This window comes from Heterocephalus glaber, unplaced genomic scaffold, assembly GCF_053883595.1.
Source record: "Heterocephalus glaber isolate CG9 unplaced genomic scaffold, H.glaber_assembly_v1.0 deba00001743, whole genome shotgun sequence".
Lineage (NCBI taxonomy): Eukaryota > Metazoa > Chordata > Mammalia > Rodentia > Bathyergidae > Heterocephalus > Heterocephalus glaber.
The window spans coordinates 220703-246229 of record NW_028258449.1 but is presented as its reverse complement, the minus strand read 5'-3'; the positions used below and the strand labels follow the sequence as shown (position 1 = coordinate 246229).

The 25527-nt window shown below is 38.1% G+C and overlaps 1 protein-coding gene across 7 annotated transcripts in view; it reads right to left on the bottom strand.

Annotated features, from left to right (window-relative positions):
* Hycc2 (hyccin PI4KA lipid kinase complex subunit 2) overlaps nucleotides 1-25527 on the bottom strand; it is a 73042-nt gene that overhangs the window by 20684 nt on the left and 26831 nt on the right. For 4 of the 7 annotated variants that reach the window (XM_004871640.3, XM_004871641.3, XM_021249740.2 and 1 more), the window contains 6 exons: nucleotides 19826-19900; nucleotides 17926-18027; nucleotides 8245-8424; nucleotides 5264-5344; nucleotides 3199-3314; nucleotides 1042-1137 (listed from right to left, as the gene is read on the bottom strand). In XM_004871640.3, the coding sequence (XP_004871697.1) occupies nucleotides 1042-1137; nucleotides 3199-3314; nucleotides 5264-5344; nucleotides 8245-8424; nucleotides 17926-18027; nucleotides 19826-19876 (626 nt within the window). In that variant the 5' untranslated portion in view covers nucleotides 19877-19900. Of the gene's footprint in view, nucleotides 1-1041; nucleotides 1138-3198; nucleotides 3315-5263; nucleotides 5345-8244; nucleotides 8425-17185; nucleotides 17242-17925; nucleotides 18028-19825; nucleotides 19901-25169; nucleotides 25351-25527 lie in introns of all 7 variants that reach the window. The other 3 variants (XM_021249739.2, XM_087200379.1, XM_087200380.1) reach the window with 3 other exon arrangements.

Here is a 25527-nt window from a genome sequence, read left to right as displayed (position 1 = left end):
CAATCATGAGATTATGTGGAATACAATCATGAGGCTTGGGGCATCACCCTTAGCCCCCCACTCTGGAGAAGCAGGCTGCCTTGCCACAGGCCGGCAGAGCCAGGAGGCCCATGTGGCGTGGACCTGAGGGTGGACCCCACAGGCAGCCAACAAGAGCCCCAAGCCCTCAGACCTCCTGCACAGACAGAATTCTGCCCACGGGGTGTCAGCCCTGGGACAAGACTGCAGCTCCTGGACATGCTCATCTCTGCCTTGCAAACCTGAAGCAGAGGACCCAGCTAAGCCGGACCTAGACTCCTGGCCATACAAACTGTGAAATCACAAATGTGTGATGTGTTAAAAAAGGTAATTTGTTATGCAGCAACAGAAAACTAATACACTAGTCAACCTTTGGTGGCGGACAGTTTCCTCAAGTAAAACTCAGTTGGGCAGGATAAACTCAGAGCTGAAATGCTGGAACTGTGTATTATTTAAATCTTTAGTTTCTATAATGGAAATTAAAATTTCAGCCAGGTTTGTCCAAATTATTAGAAATTCTGCTTTGAGATTATAATGAGACACACAGAACAACCCCCACATGCATCAGCATACACACAAAACCACAGAGATAATTGGTATCATAGCTGCGTTTCCCCCAACACTGGGGCAGTTGTCTGTGAAATGTATGAAAGAAAGGTTCATACTCCTGGAGACTTTCCCAAGTGCAGCCCTGCAAACCTTGACAGGAAACTGTCTAAATACTCAACACTCTCAACCCAAGTTATCAAAGGTACTATCTAGGAAGTGGTATCACTAGACAATCCTAAACTTAGATGTCTTGACCTAACTCCTTGTTCAGGAAGGAAATATCCCTTTAATGCTAAAATAATTTTCAAGAAGTCAGGAGGGATGATAAGGCTTCCAACAGGGATGTAAGCCCCAGAGTTTTGTTAAATGCTCTGCCATGAGAGGCTGGAACATCGTCTGGCAAATAACAAGCTCAATAAATATTTGTCAAATAAATGAACGAGTAGGAAAGCTCACAATAATTACTCTTCTCACCTGGAGCCCATCCGACAAAGGGACTGGTAAGATGAGGCGGGCATATACACGATAGCAGAATTGTAACACAGCATGAGAAAACTCAGGACTTCAAACCTAGGGGGAGAAAAAAGGAAACAGTTTTACAAACAATATTTCTGCCATAGATTGCAGTAAATTATTTAGGGGATGGTTATAATGTTTCCTTCATATTGACCTTCATGATGTCTCAGGCAGATATTATAGCAGCCTCCTCATTGGTTGGTTTCTGTTTCCATATCCCCTGCTGCCTTCTCTATTTTTTCTTCAAGAAACAATTCACCACGCTATCAACAGAAGCCTATCTTCCTACTGGCTGCACAATAAAACCCAAACATTACAGGGTCTTTACAGTCCACCCTCAACCCACCTCTCGAGCCTTATTCCCTCCACTGTCCACCATACCACAGTGCATACCACACACTGTTCCTCCTACCATCCCATGAATACTCCCTCAACTTTCCTAGCTCCTTGCTTTCACACTTGCTGCTCCATCTTACTAGAATATACCTTATCATGTTGCACTAGGCATATACCTTGCCACTGAGCTACACCCTAGTGCAGTGGAGGTGAACCTTATAGAACTTTCATTGCTAATGAACAGCCCTCTGTGGCACGTGCGCTGTAAGTCTGCCACCACTGCCCCAGTGCATTAGTCATTTCTTTAATTCCCTAGCCAACATGGGCTTCTCCACATGTTAAACACATTCATAATGCTGTTACTGCTGTGTCTTGTCATACAAATGCTATATGGAATGCAGATATCCAGATAAACACATTTGCTTTTACTTAAGAGAGTCATAGTGGAAGACCAGAAGATGGCCTGCTTAGAAAATAATTCTGCCCTGCCCCAAGAGAAGTCTGGCCTTTGGTTCTAGGAAGTGATATATGTCATATCTGATAAGACTATCTTTGTTTATAACACTATACCAGAAAGAACCACCATGGGATTTAATATGGAGACCAGATCACCTGTAGCAGCTGACTAGGAGACCAGGATAACCAACCACACAACCAATTAATCTAATGATTCATGGCTATATGATGAAGCTTCAACCAAACCTGGACACCAAAGCTTGAGAGAACTCCCCTAGACAGCAACACTGTCCACTGTCATACATTTGAGTCCTGACTCCTTGACAAAGGACAAAAGTTTTGTGTCCGGAGTCCTTCCATACTCACAATATGCATCTCTCCTTTTGTCTGATTTTACTCTGTATCCTGGCCCTATAATACACCCTAACTGTGAGCATAAAAGCTTCCAAGGAATTCTGAAAGTCTTTCTTATACATAATTAAACAAGAGGGTGCAACACCAAAAGCTGAGTTGCTACCAGAAATGAGGGCAGTCTAGCGATAGGGACCTTTGCAGATTGTCTAATTTCAGACATGAATCCCAATCTACAATCCAAAAAGCAAGGTGTGGGGCTGGGGATTTAGCTCAGTGGTTCCAGCGCCTGCCTCGCAAGTGCAAGGTCCCGAATGTGATCCCCGGTACCAAAAAGAAACAAAAAAACCCAAAACAAAACAAAAACAAAAAGCAAGGTGTAGAGAGCAAATAAAGTGCCCAAGGGGCAAGTTTCTAAACTGCAACACTAGAGCATGAGTCCTGGTCTGGTGATTCCATGCTGACTTTGACTTTCCGTAACTTACCACCACCACCACCAGACAGGGGCCCTTTCATTACAACTCAACTCTTACCCAAAATGCCTGGGACAAGAAGTATTTCTGATTTGGGGTTTCTTTTTAGATTTTACAATGTTTGTGTATATATAATGCAGTATCTTGGGGATGGGATCCAATCTGAAGACACATTCATTCATGTTTCATGTATACCTTACACACAAGAGCCTGAAGGTAATTTTATACAATACTTAGTGCACTGCCTTTTCATTGTGTCCCAATCACATGTGGTCAGGTGTGGAATTTTCTACTAGTGGTGTCAGGTTGGTGCAGTTTCAGATCCTGGAGCATTCTGAATTTCTGATTAGTGATACTCAACCTATTCTATGAACACATTTTACCTGTGTGAAGCAGTCAACTTTTGGATTCTTCTCACATCGAAGTCAAACTGAAGTAATTATAGTCACTGAGTAAGCATAAGTTCACAACTGTTACTCACTATAGGTTTGACTATTACCGGTTTTGCGCAGTGAACGTTTCTCTCTGAGGATGAAGATCACTATAAACAACTCTGATGAGGTCATGCTGACACAACGCACCTTCTGTCAAAGCCATGGACCCAATCGTTGAGGGCTAGAAAAATAAGGTACCGTATGAGGCAGCATCTTTAAGATCAAGTAAACCTCTGTATCATGGAATCATATTTCATTTTGTTTAAATAAAAGATCTCTCCATTTCTCAGTTACATAAATCCTACAGCTTCTTTTGGAAATTATGTAAAATATAAAATAAAAATACACTGCGTAAGTATTTCAAGGTTATAAAACGGTTCCATATTTAGGAAAGAATATGAAAAGACTAGGGCCAGGGATTTAGCTCAGTGGTTCCACCACCTGCCTCACAAGCACAAGGTCCCGAGTTCGATCCCTGGTACCGAAAAAAAAAAAAAAAAAAAAAAAAAGAAAAGACTAAAGGTTAAAACTAAATCAATTTTACCGGGGATTTAGCTCAGTGGTTTCACCACCTGCTGCGCAAGTGCAAGGACCCAAGATCGATCCCCGATATAAAAAAAAAACAACAAAAACAAACTAAATCAATTTTAATTTCTTTGTACCAGAACACAGAATACCACTTGTCATTATATAATGCAAACAACATTAAAGACATCCAAAGTTTCTTTAATACTGACATAACTGATTGCACTTTTCTCTTTCTCTCTCTTGGTTTTTTGAGACAGGGTCTCACTTTGTAGTTTAAGGTGACCCTGAACTCACTATGTAGCCCAGGCTGGCCTTGAACATGCGGAGATCCTCGTACCTCAGCCTCCCGGGTGCTGGGATTACAGGCATGCGCCACTATGCTGGCTCATGTTTCTCAATTTAGAAGACCCATCTATTAATCAGTGCTTTACTACCTTCCATTTTATTTCATAACATGATAAAAAACTTAAATCTAGTACTCTGAAATATCCTATACTAAAATAAGTCTGGACTAAGTAGGAGACAGGAGACATGCTATTTCTAACACAAAGCAAAGTCCCATGAGAATTAGTTAAGAAAACAAGAGGCACAGAACTATGAACCAAGCAGGCTATTGTGTGCTGACAGGAAAAGGGATATAATTTTTAGAGCAAGGTTCTCTAAATGCTTTCTTAACAACTTTGCGCACTAACAGCCACTAGAAATCACAAGCTTGACTCATATTTCTGTATTAGATTTTATTTAAAAAGAGCAGGATCCTCTGATTTCTCTTCAGATCGTATAGATCTTTCACCTTTGAAAAAAGAGTTCAGCTTAACAGGGGTCATCTACCTTTATAATCACGTTCTTGTTTTGTTCACCCAAATAAATATTAACAAAAAATGGAGAGAAAAGTATATTATTGAAAACCAGAATCTGTCAATTAGACTCTTTCACATGGAAATGCAATAGACTGTTAACATTCTTTGAAGTTATTTTCCAAAAGAGTAATAAAAATGAGTTAAGGGCCGGGGATTTAGCTCAATGGTTCCACCGCCTGCCCTGCCAAGTGCAAGGACCCGAGTTCAATCCCTGGTACAAAAAAAAAAAAAAAAAAAAAAATTAATTTAACATAGATAATTTTGAAGCAATATAAAAGACCTTAAAATTTAAAAATATTTTGAAAATTCATTTAAAAAAATAACAAAATTAAAAATCTTGGTGGAAAAATAAAAATAAAAATTAAGACGAATTTTTTCCATTAATTACTTTCTGCCTCTCTTAATACAGGTTAGTCTTATTAATAACAAATCATCCACTTTTTTTTTTTTTTGGTACTGGGGATCGAACTTGGGTCCTTGCACTTGCGCAGCAGGCAGCAAAATCACTGAGCTAAATCCCCGGCCCAACAATCATCTACTTTTTTTGTTTTGGTGCCAGAGATCGAACTCGGGTCCTTGCGCTTGCACAGCAGTCGGCAAAACCACTGAGCTAAATCCCTGCCCCCCAATTATCTACTTTTAAGAAATAGGTCAGTAAAGATATGTTATCTCTAAAAAACCTGACCTCTAATCTCATACTCAATATAATTTTAGACAATTGCATCTTTCCAGTGTTACTTACTTCATGATATATTGAAGGCTTGGATAAGGAAGGGATAGTGAAAGACAAAACTTTATTGTTTCCATCTTTATCAGCAATTTCCTATAATCAAAAAATATACAAAGATAATGAAACAATCAAATAACCAAAGATCTGTAAGACATAATAATTACTTTCTTAGATTACAGAATATACCATTAGGAACTAAGATTTCTAGAAATAGTAATATATAAAAATATTACTACCTATCATATCTTCTTTAACTAGTACAGTTATAACCTAAACAGAAATATTGAACACAATTCTACACTAACTCTAACAACATGACAGCCAAGACAAAAAGCAGCACACAAATCAATTCTTTTGTTTTTTGTGGGATTTTTTTGGTACCGGGAATTGAACTTGGGTCCTTGTGCTTGTGAGGCAGGAGGCGGAACCACTGAGCTAAATCCCCAGCCCACAAATCAATTCTTGCATTAAACTTACATACAGAACAGGGAGATTTATTAGATCTTCTAGTAGAAGAACCACTGAGCAAAATATATATTAAAATTAAAGGTCTTAGGCAAGAGATCCACACTTCCCAAAATATGAAAAGTACATTGCTCTAATACAGAATGATTTTTTCCAATGTATAGACAAATTTAATTATTTATGGTACACAATGTGATCTTATGTATGTTCACAGAATGATGACCATAATCAAGCTAATTAATCTTTTTTTGGGGGGGTGAAGAAACTTAAGAATTAATCTTGAATAAGAAACTTTATGACTAAAGCTGACCTGAAATAAACTACATGTTTATTAATAAAGGTCCAAGTACTTAAGAATAAATAAACTGGTACTTAATTTCTACTGAGTGCTAAGAAAATTCTGGAGTTTAAAAAAAAAAATTTTGTTTGTGACTTTAAAAGCACATTACTTCTTCACTGAAAGAACAGTACCACTTGTTACCTCTCCCATCTCCCCTGGGTGTCAGTAAGTACCTCCCTACAGACACAGTGCTCAGGGATCAAATGCTGCTGCCTCTCCTCCCCTCCCCACACTGCTTTCTTTTACACCTGTGCCACTACACATGCTGGCGGGGACGGGGGGATGGAAACCACAGAGAAAGGACTGTCCTCAGCACACAAGGATGGCGAAGGAGCTAGAGACTGCACTGCATTGAGGGAAGCCACAATAAAGCAGCTGCCATCACCAAAACTGCCTCACAGAGCTGTCCACCAGGGCTCATCCGAATGCAGCAGCTCACAGGAGAGCACCAATTATATGAGCAGTAATAACACACCTCTAATTCTGGCAGGGAAATTCCCTAGATAGCTCATGTAACTTCTCTGTAGTCAGAGGATTTACCACCAAAGCTGGCTCATTTTACTTCAGATTGTTTACACTAAGATGAATGGGCTTGACTAAAGTTAGGCCAAAATTTTAAATTTTTTCCTAAATTTTCAAATGAAGCCATATCCTGTTGATTTATCTTTGCGCACACGCAATAGGGTGTTGCTCTGCAGTTCAGGCTGGCCCTGAACTCACTGTGTAGCCCAGGCTGGGGAGTGCTGGGATTACAGGCTTATGCCACCAATCCCAGCCTTATCTTTGTGTATTTGTGGAGGAAAGAAGGCTGAAATTTTCTGAGGGCTGTGTGAGGCAAATAAATGCTAAAAAGGAGGAAAAAAGAAATGTCTACACAGGAAAAAAAAAAAACCAGTATGGTTTAAGAAAAACAAAGAAAAGTGGGCTGGGGATTTAGCTCAGTGGCACCGCGCCTGCCTCGCAAGCACAAGGTCCTGAGTTCAATCTGCGGTACCAAAAAAACAAAAACAAACAAAAAGACCCCCAAAATCACAGTTCTGTGTGGGTGCATCCAGGTAAACATCCAACTCTGCAAGGACGGCACAGGAAGAGCATCGCCAGCCATCCTCAGAGCCTTCAGTCCTCTCTCCTCCCACTTACCTGCTCACCTGCAGCCCCCACACTTCTAGTCAACCCCTGAAGCCCCACCTGTGCTAATACACCTCCCATCTAGAGGCGCAATCACATCTCAATCTTCAGGCTCCACTTAAGGTCCTAGTGCTTGGAAATGTCAGTAGTTTCTTTTCTCCTTCTCATTTCCATTGTGTCCATACTCAAACGTATATAAACATAATATGCCTAGTAGTGTACTGGACTTCTCCCCAATAAGAGATATCCTCCTCTTAGAGCAACAGAAATCCCACGTCTCCTTCCCCACTCCTCTCAGTTACATATGTCAACTTCAAAATATAAGGAATGGTGATTAAATTAAACTTTTAATTTCAGGGTCTCATCATCTTGGCACAATGAATAATTACTTTCCTAGTGCATATTAAAGAAAACCTAAACTTTTCACTTCAAAAGCACTCTCTAAAACTGATAGGAAATCATCTTTCATAGCTTGCATATATACTCTGTGCTTCAAACAGAATTGTTTTCCTTTGTCGAGGGTATGATTTGAGATATATTAATTTATTTTTATTTATTTATTTATTTTTGAGACAGGGTCTCACTCTGTAGTCCAGGCTGGCCTTGAACTCTCAGTGATCCTCTAACCTCAGCCTCCCGAATGCTGGGATTACAGGCGTACACCATCACACCCAGCCCCATTCAGCTAATATTTCAGTTTCTTTCTGAAATTCTCTTTACACACAAACTTTGTCATCTATAAACATGTCTTCTCCAGAACAGCAAAAGTTGTCCCAAAAGCAGGTATCATTTCTAAGCCTGTATTTTCAGTGTACAATTCTGTCTCATGCAGCATTATTAGTCAAATACTATAATTTGAAGAAATGTCCTTAGATATTAACAATCTAATCAATAATGGTTTCATCTATTTTCTAAAATGCTTATCATTACTTCTGTACTCAATTTAATTAGTTCAAATAAATTACTCAATAGTCTATTTTTCTCTAGACATTCCTTATACTTTATTTCAGAGGACTTTTAAAAATATTTTGAATTTCCCAAACTATTATCTTCAACTTACCAAATTGTAAATTCCTAACAGAAGTGCTTCAATGCAACCATTACTCTGTCTGTCTCGGCTAACTGTAAGCCATAAATAAACCCACATCAACTCTGGCAAAAACTGCAGTGTGAACCTCTTAAGTCGAACTTCAGAACTACGATAGAGTTCAAACAGCTGATGGCAGACAGGCTCTAGGAGCTAAATGAAAAAAAAGTGTATTAGTTATTTCCTTTACGGGGCTGTAATTGTATTCTTTAAAAAGCACATATAACTTGTACAGTTTTTTTTTTTTTGGTACCAGGGATCAAACTCGTGACGACCTTGCGCTTGCGTGGCAGGTGCTGGAACCACTGAGCTAAATCCCCGTCCCCTAACTTGTATAGTATTTTAAAAGTAAATTCTTCCTCCAGGTTTTTTTTTGGTGGGGGGGGGGGTACCAAGGATGGAACTTGGGACCTTGTGCTTGTGAGGCAGGCTCCAGAACCACTGAGCTAAATCCCTGGCTAAAAGTAAATTCTTAATATTAATTTCTCCATAGTTTGAGAATTCAACCAAATCTCCACTTCGAGACCATATATTAAACTGACCAATCCACTAACCGTAAGAGCTTTTGTCCATACATTATCACCATAGTTTTTAATATACTGTACTACCAAATTAGACATTTAGTCCTTTAATTATCTACGTTTATATTTGGTGATTTTCCCTTTCTGTTCTTAACAACTCTTACAATTCTCTATTTAGAAGTTTCCATTGCAATAAAATAATTTCCAATGGTCTTGCTGTAAATAGTTTATATCTTCAAGAGAGACTATGATTTAAACAAGCTACACATCACTCATTAGGGGAAGAGATTTTGCATTACATACTATTCGGGCATCCAAAGTTCCAGCTAATATTTTAAATATATATAAGTAAAACAAACTGCAAATTATGTTTTAAAATCTAAATTTTCTCTAGTTATATTTATTTGAAAGATTTCAAAAGGGAGCAAAGAATGTAGAAATAGTGTTTTCAATGTGTTTAACTGGCTAATTGTTCATATGCTGTCACAAAAAATGCGTAATGATCAAAAAAAAAAAAGAAAATGAGTAATGAGGGAACTAAAACTGAAGAACAGAATAACAGATATAGAAGACAGGTTTGCACTAGTGATCATGAAAAGAGAGATTTCTTAAAAATAACAAGGGACCAGAGAAATCAATCCAGTAGTTGCTAGATGATGCAAAGAAAAATAACAAGACTGATCAGAGTCAATGAAAAAGCAGGAGATGGTGCAAAAGACATAAAAAAATTGTTCACAGAAGTAATGGCAGAAAACTTCCCAAACAGGGAAAAAGAATTTGACATACAGATAAGTGAGGCATATAGGACTCAAAGTAGCCATATTAAAAAAAAAAATCTTTCCCAAGGAATATAATAGTCAAGATTCCAGAAATTCAACACAAGGACAGAATATCAAAAGCTGTTAGAGAAAAGAAACAAATCACATATAAAAGAAAGCCCATCAGAATCAGAACATACTTTTCAATCCAAACTCTCAAGTCAAGGAGAGCTTGGAGTAAAGTATTTCAAGCCCTAAACGAAAAACCACCTCCAACCGAGATTGATGTACCCTACAAACAAAGAACACCTGAAGAAATCCATGACCACCAAACCAGCATGCATGTTCTGAAGGATATTCCAGAAAGAGATAACAAGGATTATAACTCCATGAACCCAAACAGAATGAATCCAACAAAGGCAAGAAATTAAACAGAAAAGGAAAGAAGGAACCCAACAACAAGAAAACAATATGACAGATAAGATAGTATGTATCAGTTATAACCATCAATGTTAATGGTCTCAATTCATCAATCAAAAGAAACAGGCTGCCAGAATGGATCAGGAAGCAAAATCCAACAATATGCTGCATACAAGAAACACATTTAATTCAAAACCAAATTCAAAGACTAAAGTTAAGAGATGGAAAACAATATTCCATGTGACAGGAATCCAGAAAAAAAAGCAGGGGTAGCTATTCCATTTGCAGACAGACTGGATTTCAAGCCAAGACTGATTAAGAGAGACAAAGAAGGTCACTACATCCTGGGTAAAGGGAACAATCCAGGACAAAGAGATAACAATCATAAATATTTTACTTTTTTTGGTACTGGGGATTGAACTCAGGACCTTGCCCTTGCAAGGGAGACGCTGGAACCACTGAGCTAAATCCCTGGTTCCAACAATCATAAATATTTATCCAACAAACTATATAAAACAAAATTTTTGGGGGGAGTACTGATCGAACTCAGGACCTTGCGCTTGTGAGGCAAGTGGTGGAACCAGTGAGCTAAATCCCTGGTCTATATAAAACAATTAGTGAACATGAAAAATCATATAAGCCCTGGGCCAGGGATTTAGCTCAGTGGTTCCGCCACTTGCCTTGCAAGCTCAAGGACCCGAGTTCGATCCCTGGTACCAAAAAAAAAAAAAAAATCATATAAGCCCTAATACAGTTGTAATGGGGGACCTCAATACCCCACTGTCACAAATAGATCAACTAGACAAAAAATCAACAATGAAATATTAGAACTGAACCAATCTTTTGAACAAATGGACTTAGTGGCTGTCTACAGAATGTTCCACTCCATAATGTCAGAATACACATTCTTCATAATACAGGGGACATTCTCCAAAACAGACCACATACTAGCTCACAGAACATGCCTGAGTAAAGATAAAGGAAATGAAATTACTCCATGCATATTATCAGACCATAGTGCAAAGAAATTGGAAATCAATGGCAAAAGAAACCACAAGAATTTCATAAACACATGGAAATTAAATAACATCCTCCTGAACAATCAATGGGTCACAATAAAATTAAATCACACAGTTTCTACAATTAAGCTATAATTTTACAATACAACACAGCAGAACTTATGGGATGCAATGAAAGTAGTCCTAAGAGTGAAATTTATGGCGGTGAATACCCACATCAGGAAAACAGAGCGGGCTCAACTAAACAACCTAATATTGAACCTCAAGCTTCTAGAAAAAGAAGAGCAAGTCAAACCCAAACCTCATAGGAGAGAAGAAATTATAAAAACCAGAGCAGAAATTAATGCAATGGAGACTAAAAAAACAATACAATGAATCAATGAATCAAAGAGTTGGTTCTTGGGCTGGGGATTTAGCTTAATGGTTCTGGCGCCTGCCTTGCAAGCGCAAGGTCCCGAGTTCAATCCCCAGTACCACACAAACAAAGAGTTGGTTCTTTGAAAAATTAAATAAAATTGACAAACCCTTAGCCAACCTTATCAAAAAAAGGAAAGAAAAGACTCAAATTCATGCAATTAGGAATGAAAGGGTGAAAACACAACAAACCCTGCAGAAATCCAAAAACTCATCAATACCTACTTTGAGAACCCATATTCTAATAAGATGAAAAATACAGAAGAAATGGGCAGATTCCTAGATACATATGAATTACCAAAACTGAATCAAGAAGATATTAAAAATTCTAAATAAATGAGTATCAGCCAATGAAACTGAAGATGTAGTTAAAAACCTACCAACAGAGAAAAGCCCAGGCCCTGATGGATTCACTGCTGAATTCTACAAGACATTTAGAGAAGAACTACTGCCACTACTCCTCACTCTTTAATGAAATTGAAAGGGAAGCAACACTTCCAAAGTCATTCCTGGAAGCAAGCATCACCCTGATTCTAAAACCAGAGAAGGATCCAACCAAAAAAGAAAATTACAGGCCAATCTCCCTATTGAACACATATGCAAAAATCCTCAATAAGAAAGATACTGGCAAACAATGCAGCAAATCAAGAAGGTTACACACCACGACCAAGTTGGATTCACCCCAGGGATGCAGGGATGGTTCAACACACACAAATCAATAAATGTAATACACTGTATTAACAAAGCCAATGACAAAAGCCATATGATCCTCTCAATAGATGCAGAAAAAGCGCTTGACAAGGTCCAACACCCAATTCATGATAAAAACCCTTCAGAAAATTAGTAAAGATGGTCTTTTATCTCAATCTGATAAAAGCCATCTACAACAAACCAACAGCCAACATCATACTAAATGAACAAAAACTGAAAGCTTTCACTCTAAAATCAAGAACAAGACAAGGATGTCCACTGCCACCCTTCTTGTTCAATATAGTTCTGGAAACACTAGCCAGAGCAATTGGACAAGAGACAGAAATAAGGATAGGAGAGAAAAGTTAAATTATCATGATTTGCGAATGCAGTGATACTTTACATAGAAGACCTCAAAAACTCCACCCAAAGACTTCAAGATTTGATAACCAAATTCAGTGGTGTAGCTGGATACTAAAAAATCAACAGCATTTTTGTACATGAATAAAACTGAAGGAGCAGTTACAGTTAATGACAATTTGAATGGTTTTGTATGCTTAATGCAGTCCGAACAAAACTGTGACTTTTAAATGCCTAAAACTAATCAGAAACTATGAAGTAGTATGTGTGTGCATACACACACACACACACACACACACACACACACACAAATATATTTTTTTTGCAACACGGTCTGCAATATAGTCCAGGCTGGCCTCAAACTCATGATCTTACTGACCATGTCCAGCTAACAAGTTTTTAAATTAAAATTTAACATTAACTCTTTAAAAAATGAATAATGGTATAGTAACTTCATACGCTTACTTCTATTCTAAATGACTGAAATAACACATTTAGAAATCTTGAATGGAGCTATATATGTCTGTAATAATCTAGCACTCTAGAACAAAGTCATTACTTTTACAAGTGTAAAATTAAAAGTAAAAAAAAAGCCATGCTAATAGTACAGTTAATATTTAGATAAATTAAGCTTGATTCTTGAAGAACAACCTAAGTCTTCAAAACTTCACAAACACACACACACAGTAAATACTAACCTCTTTATGTGAAATTACTATCAAGGTGCAGTTTAAAAATCTTAACTCTTCCAGCTCTCTCCTTACTGAAGTCCAGGCCAGTCAGACAATTTGTCAAAGGTCACAGAAAATGGTGGAGGATGATGCTAAATTCAGGTGTTCTAACATCAAAGTTAATATTCTCATTTTACCATATTTTTATAATGGAATAGATGTAGCAGTTGGCTAATTATAAAAAGTATATTCCACTTAGCACCAATAATGAACAATAAGCTTTTGAAAATAGTCAACTGCTAGAATCTATCTTAAATGCTCAAAGCACTACTCAGCTCTTCTGAGAAGTGACAGGTTGTGCCAGTTTTCATAAATGTTAAAAATACATACTCTAGCTCATACTCACTGTCCTCGTCAGTAAAAAGAACCGCCAAAGGTCGGCTTCTCTAAATTTTATGGACCACAATACAACTACCATGAGTTTCATTGTAAAGACCTTAACCCTTTTTTCTCAGTTGTGAGTGGTACAATGGGATATAGGGTCCTACATTTAATTAAGCACAGGGAAGAAATACAGAGTTTCCAAAATTATTACTGTTATTTTCTAAAAGGGGCTGTTTGGGCATGCTGGCAAACTAGGAACTTTTATTCAGATACCACCAAAAAATGAGACTCATAAAATACAACCTTTAATTCTTTTTTTTTTTTTTTTTGCGGTACTGGGGATCAAACTCAGGACCTTGGGCTTGCAAGGCAGGCCCAGCACCACTAAGCTAAATCCCCAGCCCCACAAAACCTTTAATTTAATTTAATTTAATTTATTTATTTTTGGTACCAGAGATCGAACTCGGGACGTCGCGCTTGCAAGGCAGGCGATGGAACCACTGAGCTAAATCCCAGGCCCAAAACCTTTAATTCTAAGCATATGTATCATGCCACCAAGGTCTCAAATTCTCAACATAATAAATGACTCTAAAAAAAAAAAAGGGCCAGGGATTTAGCTCAGGGGTTTTGCCACCTGCCTCGAAAGCACAAAGTCCTGAATTCGATCCCCGGTACCAAAAACTAAAATCTGTGTAAAAATGAATGACTCTGACCTCCCTTCTCCTAAATGGTATAATCATTCACATAAAAATGTTTTTAAAAAGTTATCTTCAGGTTTAAAAAAAAGTTTAAGAATAATGCTGGGGATGGTGGTGCATGCCTGTAATCCCAGTCCTCGAGGACCTGAGAGAGGAATATCACAGAAGAGTTCCAGGCCAGGCTGTACTATATAGGGAGACCCTGTCTCAAAAAAACAAAACAAACAAACAAACAAGAATAACTGACACCATTCCCAAAGTTAGCAAACTGTTTTGACAGGGTAAGGACTGAAAAACATTCTGTCTACTGAAAACACTGAGCGCATCTGGGTGGAATAAGGAAGACCTCAGCCCAAGAGTGGGTGGAAGAAAGAATGTGCATCAAAGAAATGGAGATGAGTAGATGGAGGCTATAAGAAAGCAGCAATTTTTGAAGTTCATCACTGAAAAGGACAGAAAGGGGGCAGATAATAAAATATGCACGTCAAAGGTTTTTAACATTTTAACAGTTGGAACGTGGGCCAGGGATTTAGCTCAGTGGTGCCACCACCTGCCTTGAAAACAGAAGGTCCCAGGGCTGGGAATTTAGCTCAGTGGTTTGGCTGCCTCCTGCACAAGCCCAAGGACCCGCGTTCGATCCTCGGCACCAAAAAAAAAAAAAAAAAAAAAAAGGAAAACGGAAGGTCCCAAGTTCCATCCCTGGTACAAAAAAAAAAGGAACATGGTTATTTACCACTTCACTCAAACAATAGAAAGGGGAAAAAGTGTAAGCCGTGATGCTGGCTGAGAAGTATTATACACAAAGGAAAATAGTTCCTAAATGTTTTTGTTCACAGTAGTGGGAACTGAACCCAGAGAGAGCCTTGTCGCTAAATGGTTCCCCAGGCTGGTCTTGAGCTGTGATCCTCCTGTCTCAGCCCCCTAGAGTGCTGGAATTACAGGTGTGCACCACCTCGGCTGGTTTATTTTTTTAATAACCTAGAAAAAAGGTGAAAATAAAGGGAAGGCAGGTAAGAGATGGGGGAAGGGGAAAGAAGGCGTAAGGGATAAAAGGAATTGGGATGTGTTATGTACATGTATCAACTCCACATAAGGAATGTAAACATTATTTACTACAAACATGTACAAAACAAAAACAAAAACAGTCTAAGGACAGAGAAAATATGAAATGAACAGTGGGACAGTGTACCCAGGAAGTAAAATGAAACTACAAGGCTATGTATTATATGCTCATTTGAGACTGGCAGCCCTGAATTTAAGAGGGGAAACAACAAATCTGTTTTTCAGGCATGTTTGTTCAGCTGCTCAGGCACAGGTATGAAGCTAGGATGGATGGCTATGGCTAGGTTTCACCCAGTGTTGAGATTCTGCCAGAGTATGAACTAAGGGATACGAAACACAGAAATGGGGTAGAGATAATAAAATAGGCAAGAGAACAAAAAGCAAACGAGCTAAGAACACTTGCAAGGAATGACTGTAATGTTGAACCCCGAAGATTTACCAACACTAAGGGAGTTGGGTCAGCATTCAAATCGTGAAAAAAACAGGGTAACAATCTGGAGAACCCTTGGACGTGGAAGAACTGTTAGTGTGACCAAGGGTCTTGGGGGTAGAAGTGAAAATAAAGCAAGATCGTTGGTCTACAGACTGGACATGGTAACACAGGTTGACCAAGACATGTAATATTAAACTTTTAGGAAATATACATTCTTAAGAACTTTTATGGTTTTTAGAACAATATTGTAAGATCGCCACAAGTTCCTATTGATACTAAACATGGCACACGACTATCTTTTTGAAATATCGTATTAACTAAATAATACATGTGATCGTTCCACAATGTAACAGAAATCAGGACCAAAGGGGCCTTATTCTACGAGTAAAGTCCAGAACTTTTTTTTTTTTGGTACCGGGGATCGAACTCGGGTCCTTGTGCTTGCGCAGCAGGTGGCGAAACCAATGAGCTAAATCCCCGGCAAAGTCCAGAACTTTTTAAAGATTCTATAGAACTTACCATTCTGTTTTTCTCAAATCTGAATATATATTTAGGACTCTTTGATCTACAGGAGAAAGGATGCAAATGCAGACCTGGTGTAACCTGGTTATAATGAATCCTGCGTCTTGAGCTTGATCTCAGGTTGTACTTTTACCATTTCTCCCCATGACTCCAAGGTCCCACACAATAATATTATGAAGTTTCACAGTATGAAGTAGTAACTATTAAAACATCACAACTTTCAGGGCCGGGGATCTAGCTCAGTGGCACCTCGCACACCTCACAAGCTCAAGGTCCCGAGTTCAATCCCCAGTACCGAAAAGAAAAAAACAAAACAAAACATCATAGCTTTCAAAGTATCCAAAAGAGGAAGGAGATACTTTTTATATACTAGTGAGTCCAAATGAATTTTAAAATCTTTTTATATTTCACTTTGCTTATTTATGGTGGTGCTGGGGACCAACTCACAGTTACAGGGCCTCACACACACTAGACCAAGTGCTCTTCTACCCCCTACTCAGTCCAATCAGTATTTACTGCATGTTGTATGACAAAACACTAGACTCTGGGAAAGTAACAAACGTAGATTATATGACCACTGCCCTTAAAGAGCTTACAATCTAAAGGGAAAACATAAAGCAAATTTTAATAAACAAAGCTCAAATGTTAAGACAAGGCAAAACCAGGGGTAGAGAATATACACAGTCATTACTGAGAGAACTCTGAATACTCCTGACCAAGAAGGATACGCGTATTATGTACACAACCCATAACTAAGGTTACAAAACATTCAGAAATACACTGCAAGAGAAAAAGAAGCAAATGAATCTTGTAATTTCTGCCACAAATAGCAAGAGATGCAAGCCTGAGAGCCAGTCCAAACCGAGGAGACAGGAAAGAAAGGTGTCAATAAGCAAGCTTTTAGTCAGAGAACAAAAAGGAAGATGCACTCTAAGTTAGGCTGCTGGTTACGAGATGATTACCTGAACTTCTTCAAACTCACTCCAGTACACAGCAGGGGCATTCTTGGAGGCTGTATCTGGGAAGATAAGAAGCTACTTTCCTGTGTGTTCCTTTCATTTTCATATTAAAGCATACATGAATCCAATGGTGATAAAACTGTATGTCATACTATTGTGTCAATGGAGAGATGTATGTATTTGGGATAAGTTAACATATAAATTCAGTAACTACATTTCCCTCTTTGATCACAAGGTTGAATAATAGGAAACTATTATTTTAAGTTTACTAAAACAGTGCTTCTTCTGATCATTTTAAGACTAATCTCACTGGTAGCATCATTTTGTGTTATAAGTTTGATTTTACTGATTAGAGTACTTATACGTGGTTCTCTATTATCAGTAACAATACATAATACTAAATTTTTTTTTAAAGTGAATCAGTGTACAGTAAAATTTGGTTTCCAGAGCACGAAATGTTTCAGAGCAGGAAGCAGGGCAAAGTTTCAAACTGAACAAATGACCCACTGATCTGCCTATCACCCAAATCACACTGCCCCCAAGAGGAAAGAGCTTGACCAAAACATCTTAAAATACAGAGAGGGAGGGAACAGGGAAAGCCAAAGCAGCTATCAGAATGAAATAGCAGAAAGAAAAATTTCCAGATCCACAAGGATAGAAAACTACAAAATTTATATTTCTGTGTTTTAGGCCACATATTTTATTTTACTATGTAGATATTTTTTCCTTATCAATTTTCGTACCTCATTATTTGAATCTTGAATAACCTTATAAAGGGCTGGTACAAGTGTTTTTTTCCGGTGTAAAGTTGCTGCATAACTGGTGATCTGAGTGTCAGGTAATGCCTAAAAGAAACCACCACAGGAAAAGAAAAGTGAACTTGCTATTTTTTAAAAAATAAATTTTATTTTCTTCCATTCCCCCCTCAAGGCCCCTCCCCTCCTTACGTACAAAGCTTTGTTTCCATTTTTCCCTCTATTTTCACTTTTTTCTTGTCCCTTCATTTCTCCCTCCCTTCTCCTTTGTTCCTCTTCCCATTTGAACACTTCCTTCCCATTTCCCAACATCCATTATACATCTCAGTCCTTACACCAGAGAAGCAATGTGGTATTTAAACATGTGTATCCAATTTATTGGCTTAAGAAGGTCCATCCATTCATTCAAGGACCATTTCACTCAAGGTCCATCCATTTAGCTACAAATGTCTCAAGCTTAGCCTTCTTTATGGCAGAGTAGTATTCCATTGTAAAAAAAACAATCCCACACCCCACATCTCCTTTACCCACTCGTCAGCTGATGGGCATTTGGGCTGTTTCCATTGATTTAGCCATTACAAACTGTGCTGCTATAAATGTCGGTGTGCATATATTGTTGTGGTATGATGCTTTTAATTCTTTTGGGAATATACCCAGCAGGGGAATAGCTGGGTCAAATGGGACCTCTAGCCCTAGTTCTTGGATGTAGCTCCATACTGATTTCCACAGTGGTTGCACCAGTCTGCACTCCCACCGACACTGGAGAAGGGTTCCTTTTTCCCCACAGCCCCGCCAGCATTTGTTATTGGTTGATTTCTTGATAGCAGCCATTCTTTCCGGAGTGAGATAAAATCTCAGCATTGTTTTAATTCGCATTTCACAAATGACCGGTGATGTTAAACATTTTTTCGTACATTTATTTGCCATTTCTAATTCTTCATCCGAGAAGTGTCTTTTAATTTCAGATGCTCATTTTTGCACTGGGTCTTTAAATTTGGAGGGGGTCTGATTTTTTTGAGTGCTTAACAGTCCTCTATATGAATAGCTGGTGAAAATTGTGAACTTAATATTTAAGAAGTGAGGAACTTTATTTTACGTGAGTTCCTCTTGAAAATGAAGAAAAGTAAAAATAATGTAATAAATAACCATGAGTTAATCAAATTAAATTGATGTGCTATATTATATAATTGTACTATGCAACCATAAAATATGATTGGAAATAACACATTATGCCCAAATTTTCTGAAATGGACCACCTTAAACTAATCTAACCTTGAAATAAAAAGCTTGGAGGCTCTTTACTTTTGAACACTGTTTGTTGCTTTGTCTCATCTCTTGTTTTGAGGAGGTTTTCCTAAACTATTGTCCAAGTCGATCTTGAATTCCTGGGCTCAAGCAACCCTCTTGCCTCAGCCTGCAGAGCTGTACTACAGGGCTGGGCCATGAAGCCTAGCTTTTTACTGAATGTATCACCTCATCAATTGTAACGATTATTGTAAACAATTATTTTCAGTTTTATAAATTGCATTCTGGTCCTGATTCATATTAAAGCCTTTTTACAGAATTGCACTCAGAGAAATACAGTGGACCTTGGTTCATGAATGCTTTTGTTTGTGAACAATTTGGTTCACAAACAGAAGCATTTCGTAAAATTTGGTTTTTGTTTGCAAACTCTGTATCAGGTGATGAACACATCCATAGCCATCTTTTCTGCATGAACACAAATGTAGCCATTTTCCCCAGAATAGTGGAACAAATTAAGTTCATGAACCAAGACACTACTGTATTTATTTTGTCATTTCTGCCACATAGCATATTTGTTTTTCTATATAACACATACTCACTGTCTGAATTACTGAAATGTGCTCATATCCCCAACCCATTTTACCTTGAATTCTGATAACCATTCTTCCACAACACCACGTTCAGATCCCAGCATCTTCTACCTTCTATTTGTCTATCTCTAAAATTTAAAAAAACAGCACATTACCAGAGAACAGTACTACATGACAGAAACTACCAAAGGTAATGATGTGTGCTTTTTACCAAAAAAGAAACTCATCCAGCACCTATTTTAGATAAGACAACTTGCTTGTAGTTTGAAGTGCAATTATAACAAAAGTTTTTTCAGAAATAAGTTCTATTCTTAATGATACTGTATATTTGAAACCTATTTTCCTAGTGCTTTCATATTTTCCTCCAACAGGTATACTTCAAATTGGCAAATAAAGTATCCTCAGTGAAATTAAACTGTACATTGTTCAAAACACAGTATTTACACCACCAGCATAAGTTATACGTCATAGAACAAATCATATGACAGACTATAAGCGATAAAACTAGATCAACTAGAAAGCAAGAGTAAAATATTCAGCAAGTTGATAATAACACAAGCACTATTCAAAATAAGTTCTCTGAAGAAGATAGAGCCATAAATTTTCTAAGATGGAAAAATGTCCAAGTACAAACTGTGCAATGGTATATAAACTATAATTCCAAGTAAAGATTATATAAAACATGAAAAAGTATGGACGCAAATATTCACTAAACCATTAGGTTTTTGAGGATAGTATGCAGTTTTGAACAAAAAAGTAAGATCCATTATCATTAAAGGACAAAAAACAAATTTTTCCTCTAAGGCTTAAAAGATAAAACAATTTTTAGGTAGAATAAACTATAAAATAACTGAAATGAAAAGACAGTATTTCTCAAGAGGGTGTCAAACTGCACACTGTATTTCTAAGTTAAAACACACATGAGTTTACTATTTTTCCCACTAATTCCAGAATAATTTTACGATGTTTCTACAAGGCACTACATCAAGTGCTACGTAAACAAGGCTATGAAAAGGAGTAAGAAACCCATTTGTATTCAAATAACAAATGCTTATAAGATAGACTGATGGATTATCTTCAAATAAATTAAGAGATAAAAGAAAATATATACCAAAACCAAGTATGAACTTTATTTGGAACCTGATTCAAACAATTAAAAAGAATGGAATACAACTGGAGAAAGTTGAAATGTGACTATTTAATGATATTAAATTAAGGAATTGTCCCAGTTTATTTTTACAGTTGATAATGGTAGCATAGTCGGGTATTATAAAACAGATCTGACTTGTTAGAGATACACACTGAAAACATCTGCTGGTAAAATGATGCTTTAAAATAACGAGGGGACTCTGGGGCTCATGCTGTGAGGACGAGGTTTTCAAGGCACTGCTATGCAGTGTCCTCCCACAGCCTTGCTGCAATGCTGACATGTTACAGATGCCACGGAGCACACAGACAGGAGAAGACCCACTGACCGCGAGCAGACAACTATGAACAACAGTGACTGGCACACAAATCACACTACACTGCTCTACTAAAATATACATTTGAAATGTTCTGTAATGAATACTAAAAATAAGTTTATAGATCCACTGAAGTTCATTAACAGACGTGGACACCCAAATTTAAAACTCCTAGGTGGGCAAAGTGGAGTATACCAGCACTCTGGGAGGCTGAGGCAGATGGACTGCAAGTCCAAGCCCAGCCTGCACAACTTTGTGATTTAGTGACCCCTGGCCTCAGAATAAAAGATACTTTTTTGAAAAGGGCTGAAGATGTAGCTTAATTCCAAAGTCCTGGGTTCACTCCCCAGTATAACAAAAAATAAATAAAATAAAATGTAAAAGCCATAAAAAACAAAAACTACAAAAGAAATGAGACTTTTAAATAACTTCACAAAATAAATAACTATATATCCAAATTTATAATGCTCTTCAAAGAAATCATTTTTTAAGGTTCCTCTATTTATTCTGATTATTCAAATCCTTGCCACATTTCCCTATTTTTCCTTTCCGAAACCAATTAGTTAAGGGGTACTAACTACTCTTTAAATCCATACTTCTTCATTAAAAATAGACTGCATGACATAAATAGGATTAGCATGTATCTTACTCTACTGCAAATAATACCTCAATTAAAAGGTTTACATTACAAGGCCTGAGGATGTAGCTCAGTGGTAGAATACTTGCTTAGCCTCTCTGAGGTTCTAGGTTCAGTCCCCAAGACAACAAAAAATAAAAACTAAAAGATAAAATAACAAGCATAGATCCGTATATTGTAACTTCTAGGTTTGAACAATTGTTTAGCTATCAAAAAGACACTACCCTTGGAAATTTCTCAGCACCCAATTAGGAAGGTACCCAAAAAGCAAAGGAGAAATTCAGTAATTCATTGCTTCATTCCATAAATACTTCGATCACAACCTTATTCCAGGCATTATGACAGGGGTGGAAATGTAACGGCAGATCTGTAACCCAGATGTAGACACCTTCTAATTAAGCATTTGTACAGCGTAGGACACCAAAACCATTCTTTGGTTCTTTTTTGGGGGGTGGTGGTGATGATGCTGGAGATAGAACCCAAAGAGATAAAGGGTTCAAAGGAAAGGCACACAAAAGCACAGAACAAAGGTACTAAAATTGACCAAGGAGTGAAAAGAGGCTTCTCTGAGATGATGCTTAACTTGACATATCAAGAAGTAAGAGTTAAAGGGAAGAGCAAAACACAGGAAGCCGTAGGATCTGAAAGAAGACCCCAGTGCCTTGGAGCACGGAGCGTGAGCAGCAAGGGCTATGCGGAGGACTGTCTTTGGGCACATTCAGAAATTTGGAAAGCACGTGGGTAATAAAACTCATCCTCTGAAGAGCTAACATGGCTATAGGGTAGAAACAGGATTGGCATCCTATTTTCAACTAGCTACAACCTCCCCAATAGTATGAAGACTGAAGAAAAAAAAAACACAGGTCACTATAGCATTAGCTCTGCCATATCCCTGCAAGTTAAAAATCCTGAATGGGGCCGGGGATTTAGCTCAGTGGTTCTGCCGCCTGTCTCGCAAGCACAAGGTCCTGAGTTCTGTCCCCGGGACCAAAACAAAACAAAACAAAATCAAACAACAACAAAAATAAGCCATTCAGGATTTTTTTTTTTGGTACCGGGGATCAAACTCAGGACCTTGTGCTTACAAGGCAGGCAGCGGAACCACTGAGGTAAATCTCTGGCTCCTGAATGGCTTACTGATTATAAGTTTTATTAACAGAGTACCTGTGTAACACATAAAACTAATAACAAAAAATCAGAATCGAGATATTCTAGTATTTAACACTAAAACATTAATACAGAGAATATTGTGAAGTATTCAAAAGAGACACTGTAGAGAGAAAGCACAACGTATCTGACTGTTTTAAAATTCACCTTGCTTGGTTTGGTTAAGGCTTGAAATTTCTAAGATAAAAACCACATTCATGGTGTCACACGTCAGTAATCTCAGCACTCAGCTGTCGGAAAGCAGGAGGATCTGGATTCAGAAACAGTGTGGGCTACAAGCAAGTGTGTGCACGCACAAACTATGTCTACTTTAAATCCCATGGTTGGCAAAAGCACTGTGTAATGTGCCCCTGGCTCCTACCTCTCTCCCTTTCCCTTCAGTTTTCTACCTCTGGCCATCCTCTCCTCTCAGGCTCTCTACAGGGAAACACGCATTCGCCTCCGGAAGCTAAGAATCCGTTCCAGGCTCAGTTATTCTCTCCCAATCACCCCAGCTAAACAGTAGCCAACTCTCACTTACTTAGTATATTTTTCATGCCAACACAAGGCTTGTTTCTCCTTGCTAGAACTTCGGATTTTGTAACTTGTTTATCAGAGCTCACTACTTATTGGCTGTCCATCTCCTTCATCTGACTTAAGTGCCACAAGAACAAAGCCCATTTTGAGTTGCTAACTCTAGGCAGTCCACACAACTAGGCATTCTACAGCACCTGGACAGGGGCCTGGTTCCTAGGTTTGCTGAATGAATGAACCACACTGTCCTGCTTATGTACTCAGAAAAATAACTTGAACACTTTGGGCTTCAATTTCCTACAATATGTTACAATAAATTTAAAACCCTAAAAGTATATTGTAGTAACTTTTTGGAAAAATAAAATAGTGCTAGTTATAGAGAAATTGTAGAAACAAATTTCTTAATTAGGCTCAGTATCTTTTAGTATCTGGAGGTAACCACAGAAAACAGCTATAAAGCTTTTTATCTAACCAGACAATACAGAATTGTGAAGATGACTTCTATTGTACTGTACATCACCTGCTTTGTAAAAAGTATTAAAAAGCAAGAAATCAAGCTGGTGCTCCAGCATGCAGCTCAATCCACACATACACTGTCGCCCTTCCAGAGTGAAAAAGGAAGAGGCTATCAGAAAATGATTATCTTCTTTACGACCACAGTAATGTTCTTTCGTTGGCCACTTAACGACAACATAATGAATAAATAACAAGATCTTGGTTTTTGTTTTTTGGATTTTTGAGACAGGGTCTTGCTGGTAGTTCAGGCTGGCTTTGAACTCACAATGTAGCCCAGGATGGCCTCAAACTTGCGGTGATCCTCCTATCTCAGCCTCTCAAGTGCTGGGCATGTACCATCATGCCTGGCCATAATAAGCTCCCAACATGGCCTAAAGAAGGGCAAGAATCACTTGCCAGGAAGCAAGCTCACAGCACTTGTCCAAGTACGCTAACCTCTCCGTTACTTACAGGGTTAGAAACTGTGTCTTGGCTGACAGACAGCATGTATCTTTCTTCAGGAACTGTCACTTCACATGGAATGAGAGTAAGTGGTAACATGGCATAAGGGTTAAAGAGTATGGATTCCAGCTCCATGACCCATAAACTGTGTCTTTGGGAAAGACACTTAAATACTTGGTGACTTCAAAAACCTCCAGTTTATAAAATGGGATAATACAAATGCTTGCACTGACAAAGTCTTTTGTGTGTGTGTGTGTGTGTGTGTGTGTGTGTGTGTGTGTTCTTGAGAAAGGGTCTTGCTATATAGTCCAGGCTGGCCTTGAACCAGAGGTGATCCTCCTGCCTCAGCCTCCCAAGTGATAAGATTACAGACATGTGCCACCACGCCCACCCGACAAAAGCTTATTTTAAAAGATTATACAAACACACCTAAGTTCTTAGAACAGTGAGGACACACCAGTAGTCCTCCATAGATGTTAGCCACCCCTATTACTTTAGAAATAATAGCCATATTAATTAATTTTTTAGACAATTTGGGAGGCATTTTTACTGCAGAGGTCAGTACAGAGATTAATCATTCATTCTTCCTATAATAATTATTAGACATTGATTACATGGTACGTATTAAGATGTTATGAGAAAACAAACAGCAAAACAAACCATGACAGTGCTCCTGAGGGTTTCCAGGGCATCAAAATTACTGGATAAACACACATCTCCGGTCCTTCTTACTACTCTGAGGCAAGTACTCGTGATCCTGCACTCGTGATCCATCGATCCTCGGGCTTCTGAGCAGCTGGGATTACAGGTTTGCACCAGTAGGTCTGGCTCAGTTTTATTACTGTAAATTTCCAAATGCAGTCAACAACCATGAAGGGATTTCAAAGTATATGTCAAATTTAAATTGTGACACACTATCATGGTAAAGACCAAATTCTTCAGGAAAAATTAAAGCTGCACTGTCAGGTACAGTAGCGACTAAACACATGTGGATACTTAGCCCCTTCCAGTACGACCC